The sequence below is a fragment of the Equus przewalskii genome, chromosome 8 (assembly GCF_037783145.1).
Source record: "Equus przewalskii isolate Varuska chromosome 8, EquPr2, whole genome shotgun sequence".
Taxonomy (NCBI): domain Eukaryota; kingdom Metazoa; phylum Chordata; class Mammalia; order Perissodactyla; family Equidae; genus Equus; species Equus przewalskii.
In genome coordinates, this window is record NC_091838.1 from 85068706 (window position 1) to 85084827 (window position 16122).

General features: G+C 42.6%; 2 protein-coding genes across 18 annotated transcripts in view; one reads left to right on the plus strand and one right to left on the minus strand.

Annotated features, from left to right (window-relative positions):
- LOC103554898 (zinc finger protein 3-like) overlaps window positions 1-12267 on the minus strand; it is a 28231-nt gene extending 15964 nt beyond the window's left edge. For 2 of the 3 annotated variants that reach the window (XR_011543580.1, XM_070632401.1), the window contains exon 1: window positions 11983-12267. Coding sequence is in view for 1 of the 3 variants with exons in the window: in XM_070632401.1 (XP_070488502.1) it covers window positions 11983-12118 (136 nt within the window). In the remaining 2 variants the exon portion in view is untranslated. The remainder of the gene's footprint in view (window positions 1-11982) is intronic. The other variant, XM_070632402.1, reaches the window with a different exon arrangement.
- A 55-nt stretch (window positions 12268-12322) lies between these two features.
- C8H8orf33 (chromosome 8 C8orf33 homolog) overlaps window positions 12323-16122 on the plus strand; it is a 45212-nt gene continuing 41412 nt past the window's right edge. For 3 of the 15 annotated variants that reach the window (XR_011543582.1, XR_011543586.1, XM_070632406.1), the window contains exons 1-2: window positions 12351-12669; window positions 15087-15147. The gene's annotated coding sequence lies outside the window, so the exon portion shown is untranslated. Of the gene's footprint in view, window positions 12670-15003; window positions 15148-16122 lie in introns of all 15 variants that reach the window. The other 12 variants (XR_011543583.1, XM_070632410.1, XR_011543588.1 and 9 more) reach the window with 11 other exon arrangements.

Sequence of the window (16122 nt, forward strand, 5' to 3'; positions counted from 1 at the left end):
TCTTGATACAGTTTTGGGAGGTTGTATGAATCTAGGAATTTATCCATTTCTTCTAGATTGTCAAATTTGTTGGCATATAGTTTTTCATACTATTCTCTTCGAATCCTTTGTATTTCTGAGTTATCCATTGTAATCTCTCCTTTTTCATTTCTGATTTTATCTATTTGAGCCTTCTTTTTTCTTAGTGAGTCTGGCTACAGATTTGTCAATTTTGTTTATCTTCTCAAAGAACCAGCTCTTTGTTTCACTGATCCTTTCTACTGTTTTTTGTTTGTTTGTTTGTTTCAGTTTCATTTATTTCTGTTCTAATTTTTATCATTTCCCTTCTTCTGCTGACTTCGGGCTTGTTTGTTCTTTTTCTAATTCTTTTAGGTATAGTTTAAGACTGCCTATTTGAGATTTTTCTTGTTTGTTAATGTGGGCCTGTATAGCTATGAATTTCCCTCTTAGGACTGCTTTTCCTGCATTGCATATGAGTTAGTACAGTATAGTTTCATTTTCATTTGTCTCCAAGTATTTTTTGATTTCTCCTTTAATTTCTTCCTTGATCTATTGGTTGTTCAGTAGCATATTATTTAGTCTCCACATATTTGTCACTTTCTCAGCTTTTTTCTTGTAGTTGATTTCTAGTCTCACAGCATTATGGTCAGAAAAGGTGCTTGATTTTATTTCAATCTTCTTAAATTTATTGAGACTTGTCTTCTTTCCCAAGATATGATCTATCCTTGAGAATGTTCCATGTGCACTTGAGAAGAATGTGTATTGTTGTTTTTGGATGGAGTGTTGTGAAGAAGTTCCTGATTCAATTGAACTATCTATCTGTATATTCTTGTAACTCACTGAGTTTTTTTTTATGATAGCTATTTTGAATTCTCTGTCACTTAGATTATAAATTCCTATGCCTGCAGGATTGATTTCTGGGTGCTTGTCATTTTCCTTCTGGTCTAGAGTACTAATATATTTTTTCATACTGTTTGATGGTGTGGATTTGTGCCTCCATATAGTGGTAGTATTTGTCACAGCTTCCAACTGCTGCCACTGGGTGGGGGTCAAGAGCTGTGTACTCTGAGCCTGCCGCCAGGATCCATGGCTTATTCGCTCACAGTTGCTGCTTTTCTATCATATGCACAGGCACTCTGGCTGAACAGCTGAGCTGGAACGCTGAGCAGGGGGAGGGGTGCTTTCTTTTGCCTGCATGATCAGGGAGGTGTTCTCACTCTATCCTCGCTATCTGCTCTCCTGGGGTGCTGGCACGATGAAGCCACTCCTGAAATGGCTTAGCCACCTCTGTGTGGGGCTTTCCCACAGGCTGTGAGGGAACTTTGAGAGTGAAGATGTTCCTGCAGAGGGCTACCCCACCCCCCTCTTTTCTCAGAGCCACACATGCAGTCCTGTGCCCTAGGTCACAACCACTGTGGGAAGTAAAGGAGATCCCCTTACTTCCTTCTACTTCCCTTGGGGGGGGGGGGGTCCAGTACCTCTACCTTCAGACACATGGCTGTGTGGGTCTCTCAGATGACTTTTGTGCTGTGTGAATGTCCTCAGTTGGTATATGAATGTCGTTTTCATTGTATCTCAGGGGGGAGAGTCTAAGGGAAGAGCTCACTCCACCATGATGCTGACCTAAATTCCACTATTTTTTTCATTTGTTCATTTATATCAGTAATGAGTCATAATTCCCTATTTTATTTAATGTTATAATTTGTAATTGTCATTATTAGTTTTGATACTCAAATTGTCCCAGATGTGGCCAGTGGAAGCCCCTTTAAACTGGCTCCAGGGTCCTTATATGATCTCATTGGTCCTTGATTGCTTCCTTATTTCCTGGCACAATAAGATGTTCTGAGCTTATTTTGTACTTTCTCTGCCAGGTCTTGGAATTAGCCATTTATTCAGGCAGGCTGGTTCCTTTAAGTAGAGTGATATTGAAAAACCAGGACTCATTTGCATGGTGTGCTCAGTGCTCCTAGGCCCTCTCAGTAGACAGAGCTAGAGATATATGCATTTAGGCACATACATTACATGCATATGCACACGTTTACATCTACATTTAGTTCTGTATCTACCTGTGTGTATGAAAACCAAGAGTTCATGCTAATACCTCCAATTCCAACCCAACACTCACACACCCATGCTGGACCACTGCCACCCCTAATGTGGGCACCTTGTCTTTTTGCTCAGGCTCCAACACCCTGCCCTGCCACACTGCTGCTACTAATTTGCCAAACACCATCCTCAGCAAGCTCGGGCTCCACTGTGCCAGGCTGTGGACCCCACCCCAATGTGGGCACCTACTTTGCTTAGTCACACTTGATATCTGTTGGTCTGAATTATGAAGGAAGAGAGAGAGGGAGGCTCACCTACATTTTTACTATGAACTTTCTACATTTTAAATTCTTAACTATGAAATATTTCATATTTAATATGAAAATATATGAAAAAGCACTGGAATTAACTTACAAACACCTGTGTACCTAAATTTCATGTGTTAGTCTTTTGCCAAAAATGTGCCATATCCATTTTTAAGAAATAAAATATTACAGATACAAAGACCATCCCCTATCCCAATTTCTCACTCCATTCCCAGAAGTAACCATTACCCTGAAGTTGTCTTCAACGTTGAATATTCCTGTCCACATAACATATTCAGAAAAGTGCACAAATAAAAAAACTCAATGAACTTTCACAGGATGAAAACAGTCGTGGAACTGGCACTCCAGAAGCCTCTCACCCTCGCATCCCCTAGTCACCACCGTGTTTCTAAAGCAAGCACTATCCTTTTATTTATTTTTTTTTAACTTGGCTCAAACCTCATCATTTTCTTTTCTTTTTTAAAGATTGGCAGCTGAGCTAACAACTGTTGCCAATCTTCTTTTTTCTTTTCCTGCTTTTTCTCCCCAATGCCCCCTAGTACACAGTTGTATATTTTTAGTTGTGGGTTCTTCTAGTTGTGGCATGTGGGACGCTGCCTCAGTGTGGCCTGATGAGCAGTGCCATGTCCACGCCCAGGATATGAACCGGCAAAACCCTGGGCCGCTGAAGTGGAGTGCACAAACTTAACCACTTGGCCACAGGGCCAGCCCCTGCACTATCCTTATTGAAAGAACTATGACTATGATACACAATATCCACAGCACTATAATTTGTAATAGCCCAACACTGGAAACAACACAAACATCTATTTACAAAAGAATGGATAAAGCATGTGCAGTACATTTGCACACTGGAATTCACTCAGCAGCAAGCACAGATGGACTATCTTTACAATATGGGACATGGGTAAATCTCACAAACACTGGGGTGCTGTAACTTCTTTGCTCAGCCAGCTTGTGTGCAGAGGTGCCTGGTACAGGGAAAGCAAAATGAATCAGGTATGTCTGGGGTTCAGGGAGATGACACTTAATTCATGGGTGGGGATGAGCCCACCCAGGGAGAATGTGCTGTGATAGAAGGAGAAAGGCAGAGTCCCATGACATCACCACCTGGGGAGGCAGAAAAAGAGAAGTCCCAAAAGACAAGTGTGCAGAAAGGGCAGAGAAGAAATGATGAAGGAGACTTCCAGAGCCAAATGTTGCCACAAGGAGAAACAGCCATCTTTGGAGGGGAGACATCTCAACTCCTCACTATTCAAATGTCAAAAGACCCAGAAGAAGAAAGGAAGGGAATGGAGGAAAGGCATCATTGTAAGGAATGATGGCTAGGAATTTTCAGAACTTAAGATGTACATGAATTTCAGATTCAAGAAGAATCTCAAGTCCCAGGCAAGAAAATTTTTCTCATATTTAGACATACTACTGCAAAAGTGCAGAAAAACAGTTAAAAAATAAAACCTTGAGCCAGCCCTGATGGCCTAGTGGTTGAAGTTTGGTGTGTTCTACGTCAACGGCCTGGTTTCAGTTCCCAGGCATGGACCCACACCACTCATCTGTCAGTAGCCATGCTGTGGTGGTGGCTCACATAGAAGAACTAGAAGGACCTACAACTAGAATATGCAACTATGTACTGGGGCTTTGGGGAGGAAAAAGAAAAAGAGGAAGATTGGCAACAGATGTTAGCTCAGGGCAAATCTTTCCCAGCAAAACAAAAATAAAATAAAACCTTAAAGGAGTCAGAGAGAAGTCAGCAAACCTGTCATGCTGGAAGAAAAAGGATTATCTTCAGAGTCCTCTGGGAAAATAACTGTGAACCTATAATTCTGTGCATGTTAAACTATCATTCAAGAGAGAAATAAGACCAGTTTTAGACAAGCTGAAGGAGTCTGCTACTTGTCGACCCTCACTGAAGGAACTACCACTGAATGTACTCTACCCTGAAGGAAGCTCAGCCAGAAGGAGGTGATGATTGCAAGAGAAGGCCACCAACAAATAAGCCTATACACATGTGGGCAGAGGTAAACAAACACTGGCAGTAAAACAACAAATAACAACAATAAATAACTGAGGGGTGGGAAAACCAGAGTCCTGGAAACTCTGACCATAATCACATGCTGTTGGGGAGCGGACCACTGCACACCCACAGCTGCAGCTTGGGGAGGTCAGACAACCCCGTGTGGGTCACACTGTGGGTGGAAGCCTTCAGGCCTACCAGGTGGGGGGTGTGCCTACTGAGTAGCCCCAACTGCGGGGGATGCCTCCACTCCAGTGTCTGTGCATAAGGAGGCTTGCATCCTCCACTCCTTTTAACAGGGGAACTGACTGACCGTCAAGCACAGAGACTAGAGCAGTTACAATGAGTGCAGCAGCCACCTGAACCAACAAGGGAGAAAAGTTTTAAAACACACTGTTGACCGAAAAAACCAAGTCGCAAAATGATATGGAAAATACGTTCAAAGTTTAAAAACATGCAAAGCCATAGTATATACAGGCAGTTCCTGACTTACAATGGCTCAACTTACAATTTCTTGACTTTATAATGGTGTGAAAGCAATATGCATTCAGTAGAAACTGGACTCCAAATTTTGATTTTGATCTTTTCCCAGGCTAGCATTATGTCTTGGGATACTGTCTTGTGATGCTGGGCAGTGGTGGTGAACCACAGCTCCAGGCAGCCACACAATCAGGAGAGTAAACAACTGACACACTGACAACCCTCTGTACCCATACAACCGTTCTTTCACTTTCAGAACAGTGTTCAATAAATTACATGATATTCGACACTTTATTATAAAACAGGCTTTGCGTTAGAGGATTTTGCGCAACTGTAGCCTAACATAAGTGTTCTGATCACCAAGGCAGGCTAGGCTAAGCTATGAAATTTGGTAGGTTAGCTGTATTAAATGCATTTCAACTCATGATATTTTCAACTTATGATAGGTTTATCGGATGTAACCCCATTGTAAGTCGAAGAATTTGTATATATTTTTAACAGTTTCTTTCTTGTCAAATACACAAAACATAAAATTTACCACTTAACCATTTTTTCATTGTGGTATAATTCACACAACATAAAACTTACTCTCATAACCTTTTTTTAAGCGCACAGTTCAGTGCTATTAAATACATTCATAATGCTTTGCAACCATCACCACGACCCATCCCCATCACTTTTTGCCTTGTAAAACCGAAATGCCACACCCATTAAACAATAACTCCCATTCTTCCCTCCCCCAGCCCCTGGCAACTACCATTCTACTTTCTGTCTCTACGATTTTGACTACTCTAAATATCTCATATAAGTGGAATCATAAGTATACACATTTTTAGACTGGCTTATTTCATTCAGCATGTTCTCAAACTTCAGCCATGTTTTAGTCTATGTCACAATTTCCTTCCTTTTTCAGACTGAATAATATTCCATTGTATGTATATACCACATTTGCTTAATTCATCCATCCACTGACAAACATTTGGGTTGCTTCCACCTTTGGGCTATTGTGAATAGCCATGTGCTATGAACATGGGTGTGCAAATATCTTTTTGTGCTCTGCTTTCATTCTTTTGGATATATACTCAGAAGTGGAATTGCTAGATCGTATGATAATTCTATGTTTAATTTGTTGAGGAACCACTATATTGTTTTTCATAGTGACTAGCCCATTTTATATTCCTACCAACAGTGCGCAGGGTTCCAATTTCTCCACATTCTCACCAACACTTGTCTTTCTGTGGTTTTGATAGTAGCCATATTAATGGATGTGGGCGATATCTCATTGTGGTTTTGATTTGCATTTCCCTACTGATTAGTGATGTTGAGCATTTTTTCATATGCTTGTTTGACATTTGTATATCTTCTTTGGAGAAATGTCTACTCAAGTCCTTTGCCCATTTTTAAATCAGGTTACTTGTTTTGTTGTTGTTGACTTGTAGTTCTTTACACATTCTGGATATTAACTCCTTATCAAATATATGATCTGAAGGAGACCTGGCATGAAATGTGGTTGTTCTTGCACGCGAGGCATCCACAAGACTGGCTGGACTTTTCTGCAAACAGAATGTTCTGCCTGGTGAACTCACAAGGCCCCAGGGAAAACACTGCTTGCAAACAAGAATGTTTTATCAGCTCCTCAAAAGGAGCAAGCCTGGGACCTTGGGAGTTTGAAACATTATGAAGGAACCTGTTATGAACAGATGTGTAGGGGAAAGGTCATTATTGTGGGACGCTTGCGCAGGTTTAGGTCGCTGACTCACTGCTTTGGCAAAAGGCCGGCTTTGTTTAGAGGCTAGAATAATAAAGAGCCCGCCTAGCTCGGGGTATAGAGAAGAAGACTACTGCACAGCAACCGGTGTTCGTGTATTCATTTCGTCAGCAACAATGATCTACAGATATTTTCTTCCATTCTGAGAGTTGTCTTTTCACTTTGTTTATTGTGTTGTCTGAAGCACAAGTTTTTAATTTTGATGTTGTCCAATTTTTTTTTCTTTGTTTGTGCTTTGAGTGTCATCCAAGAAATCATTGCCAAATCCCACACTGTGAAGCTTTTGCTCTAATTTTTCTTCTAAGAGTTTTATAGTTTTGGGTCTTACATTTAGGTCTCCGATCCAATTTGAGTTACCTTTTTTGTATATAGTGTTCAGTTAGTGTCCAAATTCATTCAATGAACTTGATATCCTCAGTTTTCCTAGCAATATTTGTTGAAAAGACTGTCCTTTCCCCACTGAATCTTCTTGCCACCCTGTCAAAAATCATTTGGCCATATATGTGAGGGTTTATTCCTGGGCTTTCTTTTCTGTTTATTTGGTCTATATGTCTGCCTGTATGCCATTACCACAGTTTTGATTACTGTAACTTTGTGGAAAGTTTTGAAATCAGGAAGTGTGAGTCCTCCAGCTCTGTTCTTTTTCAAGATTGTTTTGACTATTTTTGGGGTCTCTTGAGATTCCATATGAATTTGAGGGTGGGCTTTTGGATTTCCACAAAGGATTTTTGTTGGAATTTCATAGAGTGCACTGAGTCTGTAGACTGCTTTGGGTAGTGTCGAAATCTTAACAATATTAAGTCTTCTAGCCCATGAACATGGGATGTGTTTCCATTCATTTATGTCCCTTCTGATTTCTTTCAGCAGTGTTTTGTATTTTTCATTGTACAAGTCTTTCGCCTCCTTGGTTAAGTTAACTCCTAAGTATTCTATTCTTTGCTGTTATTGTAAATGGAATTGTTTTTATAATTTCCTTTTTATTTTGTTCATTGTTACTGTATATAAATGCAAATAATTTTTGTGTGCTGACTGTATCCTGCTCTTTGCTGAATTCATTTATTTACTCTAAGAGTTTTCTTGTGGAATCTTTGTGGTTTTCTACATTTAAGATCATAACATCAGCAAACAGATAATTTTCTGTCTTCCTTTCCAATTGGGATACCTTTTCTTTCTTTTTCTTGCTCAAATGCCCTGGCTACAACTTCCAGTGCTATGTTGAATAGAAGTGACAAAAATGGTCATCCTTGTCTCACTCCTGATCTTAGAGAAAACTCTTTTAATCTTTCACCATTGAGTATGATGTTTGCTGTGGGTTACTCATATAAGGCTTTTATTATGTTGAGACAGGTTCCTTCTATTCCTCTAACTCTAGTTTGTTGAGTGTTTTTCCCCCTAGCCTTTTCTATCCTTTTCCTTTCTTTTTTTGAAGATTGGCCCTGAGCTAACATCTGTTGCCAATCTTCCTCTTTTTATTTTTCTTCCCAATGCCCCAGTACATAGTTGTATATCCTAGTTGTAGGTCATACTAGTTCCTCCATGTGGGATGCTGCCACAGCATGGCTTGATGAGTAGTGTGTAGGTTCCATGCCCAGGATCTGAACCGGAGAACCCCAGGCCGCCAAAGTGGAGCACGTGAACTTAACCACTTGGCCATGGGACCAGCCCCTCTTGAGTGTTTTTATCATGAAACACTGCTTGATTTTGTCAGATGCTTTTTCTGCATAGAGATGATCATTTGGTTTTTTTCCCTTTATTCTGTTAATGTGGTGTATTACCTTGGTTGATTTTCGTATGTTGAACTATTCTTGCATTCCAGGAATAAATCTCCCTTAGTCATGATGTATAACCCTTTTAATATGATTCTGAATTCAGTTTGCTACTATTTTGTTGAGAATTTTTACATCAATGCTCATAAGGAATATTGGTCTAAAGTTTTCTTTTCTCGTTAATGTTTTTCTTTGGCTTTTTTTTCTAGTATCAGGGTAACGCTGGCCTCATAGAATGAGTTAGGAAGTGTTCCCTCTGCTTCAGTTTTTTGGAAAAGTTTGAGAAGGATTGGTATTAGTTTTTCTTTAAATGTTTGATAGAATTCACCAGCGATGCCATCAGCCCCAGGGCTTTTCTTTGTTGGGAGATTTTTTTTATTTTAACTGAGTCAATATCCTTTCTAGTTATAGGTCTATTCAGATTTTGTGTTTCTTCTTGATTTAGTCTTGGTAGGTTCTGTTCTTCCAGAACTTGTGTGTTTGATCTAGGTTATCCAATTTGTGTAAGATTTTTCATAGTACTCCCCTATAATCCTTTTTATTTCAGTAGAGTTGGTAGTAATGTCCCAATTTTCATTTCTGATTTTAGTAATTTGAGTCTTCTTTTTTTTCAGTCCATCTACCTAAAGGTTTGCCTATTTTATTAATCTTTTCAAAGAACCAACTTTTTATTTTGTTAACTTTATTGTTTTTCTGTTTTCTGTTTCATTTGTCTCTGTTCTAATCTTTATTATTTCCTTCCTTCAGAGAGTTTTCAGTTTAGTTTGTTCTTCCTTTTCTAGTTCCTTAATTTGTAAAGTTGGGTTGTTGACTGAGTTCTTTCTTGTTTTTTAATGTAAACATTTGCACCTATAAATTTCTCTCTCAGCACTGCATTTGCTGCATTCATAAGTTTTCATATTTTTTCACTTTCATTCATGTTCAAGTATTTTTGAATTTTCCTTGTGACTTCTTCTTTTATTCATTGGTTGTTTAAAAGTATGTTGTTTAATTTCCATAAATTTGTGAACTTTCCAGTTTTACTTTTGTTATTGATTTCTAACTTCATCCTGTTGTGATGAGAGAAGATATTTTGAAGATCTATCTTTTAAAATCTATTGAGACTTAATTTGTGGTCTAACATATAGTCTATCCTGGAGAATGTTCCATGTGTACTTGAGAAGAGTGTGTATGCTGCTGCTGTTGGGTAGAGTGTTCTCTATATGTCTGTTAGGTCTGGTTGATTTACTGTGTTTAAATCCTCTATTTCTGTGCTTATCTTCTGTCTGGTTGTTTTATCCACTAATGAGAGTGGGGTACTGGAGTCTCCAACTCCAACTATTCTACAACTGCCTGTTTCTTCCTTCAGTTTGGTCAGATTTTGCTTCATATATTTGACGGTCCACTGTTAGGTGTGTAAATGATTTTAACTGTCATATCTTCTGGCTGTAGCCAACCTTTTATTAATACATAATGTCTTTTGTCTCTTGTAAACTTTTTTGATTTAAAGTCTGTTCTCTCTGCTCTCTTTTGGTTACTATTTGCAAGGAGTATCTTTTCCCATCCTTTCACTTCAATCTATTTGTGTCTTTGGATCTAAAGTGAGTCCCTTATAGGCAGCATCTAGTTGGATCATGTTCTTTTATCCATTCTGCCAGTCTTTGTCTTTTGAGTGGAGAGTTTAATCCCTTTATACTCAAAGTAATTACCGATAGATGGGAACTTCTGTAATTTTGCTATTTGTTTTCTACATGCCTTGTAGCTTTGTTGTCCCTCATTTCCTGTATTACTCTCTCCTTTTGTGTTTAGTTGATTTTTTGTTTTTTTAAATGAAGCAACTCTGATAACTTCAATCAGGTTAGATCTCTTTTTGGTGAGGAAGTTTGGCCTTGAGCTAACATCTGTTGCCAATCTTCCTTTTCTTTTGTTTCTCCCCAAAGCCCTAGTACATAGTTGTGTATCCTAGTCGTAGGCCATTCTAGTTCTTTTATGTGGGATGCCACCATAGCATGGATCAATGAGCAACGCGTAGGTTTGTGTCCAGGATTTCAACCAGTGAACCCCAGGCTGCTGAAGTGGAGCTCACGAACTTAACCACTCAGCCACGGGGCTGGCCCCTAGTTGATTTTTTGTAGTGAAATGTTTAAATTCGTTCCTCACTTCCTCTTGTGTATATTCTATTGTTATTTGTGTTTACTAGGGAATTACATTTAATATCTTAAAGTTATAACACTTTAATTTGAATTTACACCAGTTTAACTTGAATAACAGAAAAGCTCTGCTCTTTTACAGCTTCATCCCTGTCCGTCTTGGTTGCTGATATCACAAAATTACATCTTTAAATACTGTGTGCCCCAAAACATGAACTAATAATTATTTTAAACGCACTGAACTTTTAAATTATGTAAAGAACAAAATTTGGAGTTCCAAACCAAAGTTACAATATTACTAGCTTTTAGACTAACAATTGGGTTTTATAAAATGTATTAGTCTCTTAAATCATGTAGAAAACAACAGGTGGAGTTACAAACCATTGTCGCATGACACTAGCTTTTATAACTGCCCGTGCGTTTACTTTTATTGAGATCTTTGCTTCACATGGCTGCAAGTCACTGTCTAGTGCTCTTTCACGTCACCGTGCAGGGCTCCCTTGAGCAGGTCTTGCAGAGCAGGTGTGGCAGTCACCAACCCCCTCAGCTTTTGTGCATCTGGGAATGTCTTAATTTCTCCCTCACTTCTGAAGGACTGTTTGCTGGATAGAGGTTTCTTCACTGACAGTTTTTTTCTTTTAGCGCCTTGAACATTCTGGTCCACTGCCTTTTGGCCTCCAAAGTTTATGATGAGAAATCTGCTAGAATCTTATTGAGAATCCCTTGTATGTGATGACCACTTCACTCCTGCTCGTTTTATGATTCTCCTTGCCCATTCAGGATGACCTTGCTTATTATTTCCCAATAAACACAGAAGGCATCAGTAGAGAACCTTCACAGGCCCCCTGCATGACAGTGGCCCTGCCTGAGCCCAGTCGCTTGCCGAGGCACTGAACTCCATCTCTGCCCCATCCAGTCCACCTGTCCCAGTGACTTACTGGGAGGATTTCTAGAAGTGGAGTATGAATAGGGTGAATGGTTAGGTAAGATGATTGCCATAGGACTGGCCAGCCTGACTCAAACGGCCAATCCGGTAATGAGGTCGGATTCCTGTCTTTGGAAACAACTGACTTTTCTTTTCAGCTTGTTGATTTTTACTTGTGGGGGAATCGTTAGTTGAAACCCGAGAGCGTGTAGGTGTTTCCCACTTCCCTTCCTCATCTCAGCGCGTAGCCCGCCCGTGGGGGTGGGAGGCCTGCCGGGCAGACCTGGGAGTCGCACTCAGCGCTCCACGGCCCCGACCCGGCCCCGGCCCCGGCCCCGGCCACGCTTTTCCTCCCGGACTCTGGAGGGCCCGGGGCGGGCCGCGGTGCCTGTCGGAGGTGATCGCCTGCCCCGCGTCCCTCACCGTCCCGCCCGCCCCCTTCCGGACGTAGCGGGGTCCGCCGACCTCGGCCTGGAACGGCGCTGCCCGAGGCCCCTCACCGCGCCGACCCCCGCCTCCCGGACTCACCCGAGCCGAGACAGGCAGCCTGGGGGCCGCGGTGCCCGGGGCGGCCGGAACCCGCCTCCGCCGGCGACGGGGCCCCGCCGCCCGCTTCCGGGTTTCCCCCGGGTCTTCCACGTTTCTGCGTCTCTGATTCTTTCATCGCCCCCAAGGCAGGGAAGCCATGGGTTTTTATTCTCCACGCCGTACAAACGGAGCAGGCACAGGCCCCGCCAGTCCTGTGCCCCTAACAAACAAGACCCCAGGATCTCTCCCTGTTCTCTGTCCCCAACAAACATGGCGGCAGGAAGGAGGGTCGCTGCCCTCATGTGCCCCCAACAAACATGGCCCCACGGTCCCTTCCGGCGGAAGTCCGGCGGAGCCGCTGGCAGGTCAGGATCCGAGTTCGTGGTTCCCCTGCGGGCTAGGAAAGTCGAACTACCGTTACCGAGGGTCGTGTCCTTAGATTTTAACCGAGTCACCGTGATGGGACTGATATTCCAGCCTCTTCAGCTGCACGTCGTAATCTCAGGGTTACATCTACAGGTACCAAATTCCATGATATGCTGATTCCCACTGGTTCATAGAGGTGGCCTTACTTCGGGTCTGGAGTCGCTTTCTGTAGCCCGTCGGTGCTAACTGCATTCTTAGTGCAGTGATCGCGGACAAGCAAAGATAGCCCGAGACGCTGCTCAGAGTTTCCAAAGTGCAAAAGTAAGTAAACTACCGGAGTCTTCTTACCTTTGGGCAACTGCACAGTCATCTCGTGAATTAGCCAACGGGGGGGGGGCGGGGGGGGCGGGGACAAACCACAGTGCCGCTGAGGCTCTTGGAAAAGCCCAGGGCTTCCAGGCGTGTGGACCGGGCTCCTCTCTGGTGGCTCTTAGGTGAACCCGTCAACTGGGCGACTTAGCGAATTTGAGGGGGTAATTCACATTAGTTTGGAAGGAAGTTGGTGTTGGAGAGTGGGATTGCCCAGGGCCATGCGAGGGCAGGAGAGATGGGAGAGACCAGGAGGCTGGGAGGCAGGAAGGGGGAGTAGGATGAGGGGAGTGCAGGTGCCCCCTCCAGTGGGCTCTCTGGCTGTGCCCCCCTGGTTCTGATGCACCCTCCAAGCATGCAGGCTTGCATCCTCCTACTCGCTGCTCCAGGCCAACCTGACCTTCCAGGGCCGTGCTCCTCTCCTTGGTGGAGTGGGGCCTCTGTAGGGACCTGATGCTGGAAACCTCCAGGAACTTGGTCTTGCTGGGTAAACCTGCCCTGCAGTTCTTAACTGTGCATCTTAGCTTCATCCTCTCTTGGGCACAGCCATAGGTTCTGAAGCTGACCGAGTTTTGGGCTCAGGATCCATCAGGGCTGTGAAACAAGGGAAGGCCTTGTCTTACACTTGTACTTACACTGGGAAGACCACTGATTCAATGTCAGACCTGGGATGGGGTGGGTTCTGTACTTCGGATCTTGTTCAAGACATTTAACTTCTCTGAGCCTTGATTTCTATGAAGAGAAGAATAATTCCTTTTTCATAGGGTGGTTTAAGTTAAATGGTACCAGTATATTAAAGTTCCTAGTTGAATACCTGGCACATAGTAGAGACTGAAAAAAAAAAGTTAGTTCAGTTTCCTCTTCTGCATTGTTACGGAGAGTTGGAAATGGGTGATCCCCTTTTGGGATCCCTGGTTTTACACTTTCTTCCTTTTTGAGCTCCATTGATAACCAACTTACATACTCCAATTCCAGGAATCCTCCCAAGGTCTCGCATGGAGCCCACACCCCAGTGTTGGCTGATTTGTCGTTGTCACCATTGTTCCATCTAGGATTCCTGGTTGCAAGAAGTGTTGGAAGGAAGTCGGGAGGCTCACAGAATCCCGGGAGATAGTGTGGGAAGCAGGGGTGCTCTGGAGAAACAGGGAGCAGCAGGCCCCACACACCAGAATGGTCTGCTCTGCCGAGTGACATTACCGCCAGTGTTTCCTCTGCCTCTCTCCAGTCCACATACATAGGTCACATGTTCTCCCTCACTGGACTGTGGCAGGGAGAGGAAGCTAATGACCCATCAGCTTCTGAATATGGAAACTTGAGTTAACATCCCTCCAAGATCACATACACTGTGGTGGAGATAGTTCCCCAAAAGGAAACTGTTTGCTATTAGAAGGGGAGCAGGTGCTAGAAAGCCCAAAACCAATAAATGCCAACCATGAGTACTGCCTTTATCCTGGCACTGTGCAAAGTTCTTTTCCCAACATTATCTCATTTAATCCTTGCAACAAACCAATGAAGGCAGGTGCAGCTACTCCCCCCACTTTACAGATGGATAAGTTGATGATCAGAGAGGTTAAGTACCTTGTTTAAAGTCACACAGTAAGTGTTGGAGCTGAGATTTGAGTGCAGATCTGCCTGCCTTGGCAGTAGTGCTCTTGACCACTGCACCATACTGCTTTTCTGCCTTCCAGTGAGGAAAGCACACACAAGCTTGTTATTTCTCTGTGCTCAAATATCACCCTTAACCCACTGTGTAAACCCATCTTCCCATAGACACAGCTTCCCCTGGACTTTTAAAATGATGGCTTCTCTCAAAGTCCCTGTCTCTAACAACAGGGCTTCATACACCTAGAGTCTGGCACCAGTGCAGATGTGTTCTGTGCACCCAAGATGTAGCATTTGCTGTTCTATGAGCAGCAATCCCATGTTCCAAACCTGGTGTGATATCCCAGCTGAAACAAAGGAGAGAGCCGTGGGTCCCAGAGAGACAAAAACCCAAGGATAGAGAACTCCCAGGAGACGACCTCTGCTGCCCAGATAAGCAGGGAGGAGCCAGCCTCCTGCATGCATTAGGGCTGTGTCAGTGAGTGCCCAGTGGGTGTTAGGCTCAGTGGTGGGTCAGTTTTGAACCCCAGCCTCCTCCTGTTGTGTCCTGTCCCTGGGCAGTCCACTGGGTCTGAGGTAGAGGGTCCATAACTCTGGTGAGGTGTTGTCATTGGCCATCTGCAAACACTGTGCCCTGTGTGGGTTTAGTTATGCTGCCCTCTTTCACTGCCCCTCTACACCAAGGGCCACTACTCAGGAGACATGGAGGGAAATCTAGAGCCCCCAAGTATTCACTAATGCCTTGAGTGATGCTTATTCACCACCAGAAAACCCACTCGGAAGAGAAACTTCATGAACATAAAGATTGTGACAAAGTCTTCAGGTTAGGTAAGTTTTAAAAAATCACGTTTTGTCATAGGAAAAAAATGGGAAAAACTAAAAGTTTGATCCAAATGTCTAATTATGTTAATGGAGAGACAGTGTGTTTGGATGTATGTTTTCTTAAACAACGTTCTTCAAGGTCAGGGCACTTCTCTTTTTGTTTCATTATACTTCTCTCATTATCTTATTCATACCAGACTTTAATAAATATTTGGGGCTATGGAAAATACAGGAAAATCTTTTTTAAGAACTCACATGTTTCATGTCAGGAGAGGAACCATAGAAAATATGATATTTGGAGAGTAACAGTTCAAATCCAATATGATTCATGATTAAGTCAAACTACATCTATTGTGTAGCTCCTATGTGCCAGGTGGTCTGCTGAGCAATGGCAAATCAAAGGCATGGAAAGACATGTCTCTGTTCCTCAGGGCTGTCAGTCCAGCCAGGAGACAAATGTACATCGAGCCAGGCAGCACTCAGTACAGTAATAGAGATGAGACAGGGTGGGGTGGGGTCCTAGAGGTGGGAGAGGTCTGCAGAGGTGGCTCATCTTCAAAATTCTGAGAGACAGTAACTGCTAACCTCAAAGTTTATTTCCATCCAAGCTATCGTCCAAGAGTGAGAATAAAAATAGATGTTTTGGGATAAACAAAACCCAAAACACCACCAAAAGACCTCACTAAAGGAACTTGAGAAGTCTGTACATTAAAAAAAGAAGATACCAGATGGAAGAACTGAGATATAAGAAGGAACGATGAGCAAAGAGTATGATGTATATTTAAAAACATTGACTGTAAATAAAAATTATGTCTAATTTGGGAGGTTTAAAAACCAAAATAGAAATAAAGTCAAGACAAGAATAGCGGATGAGTCAGGAAGTGGGGATACAGCTGGAGCAGTCAAAGGTCCTTGCACTGTTCGGGAAGAAGATAAAAATGTTGATTAACCTAAGGCTTTTATACATTAAGAGGGCGTGTT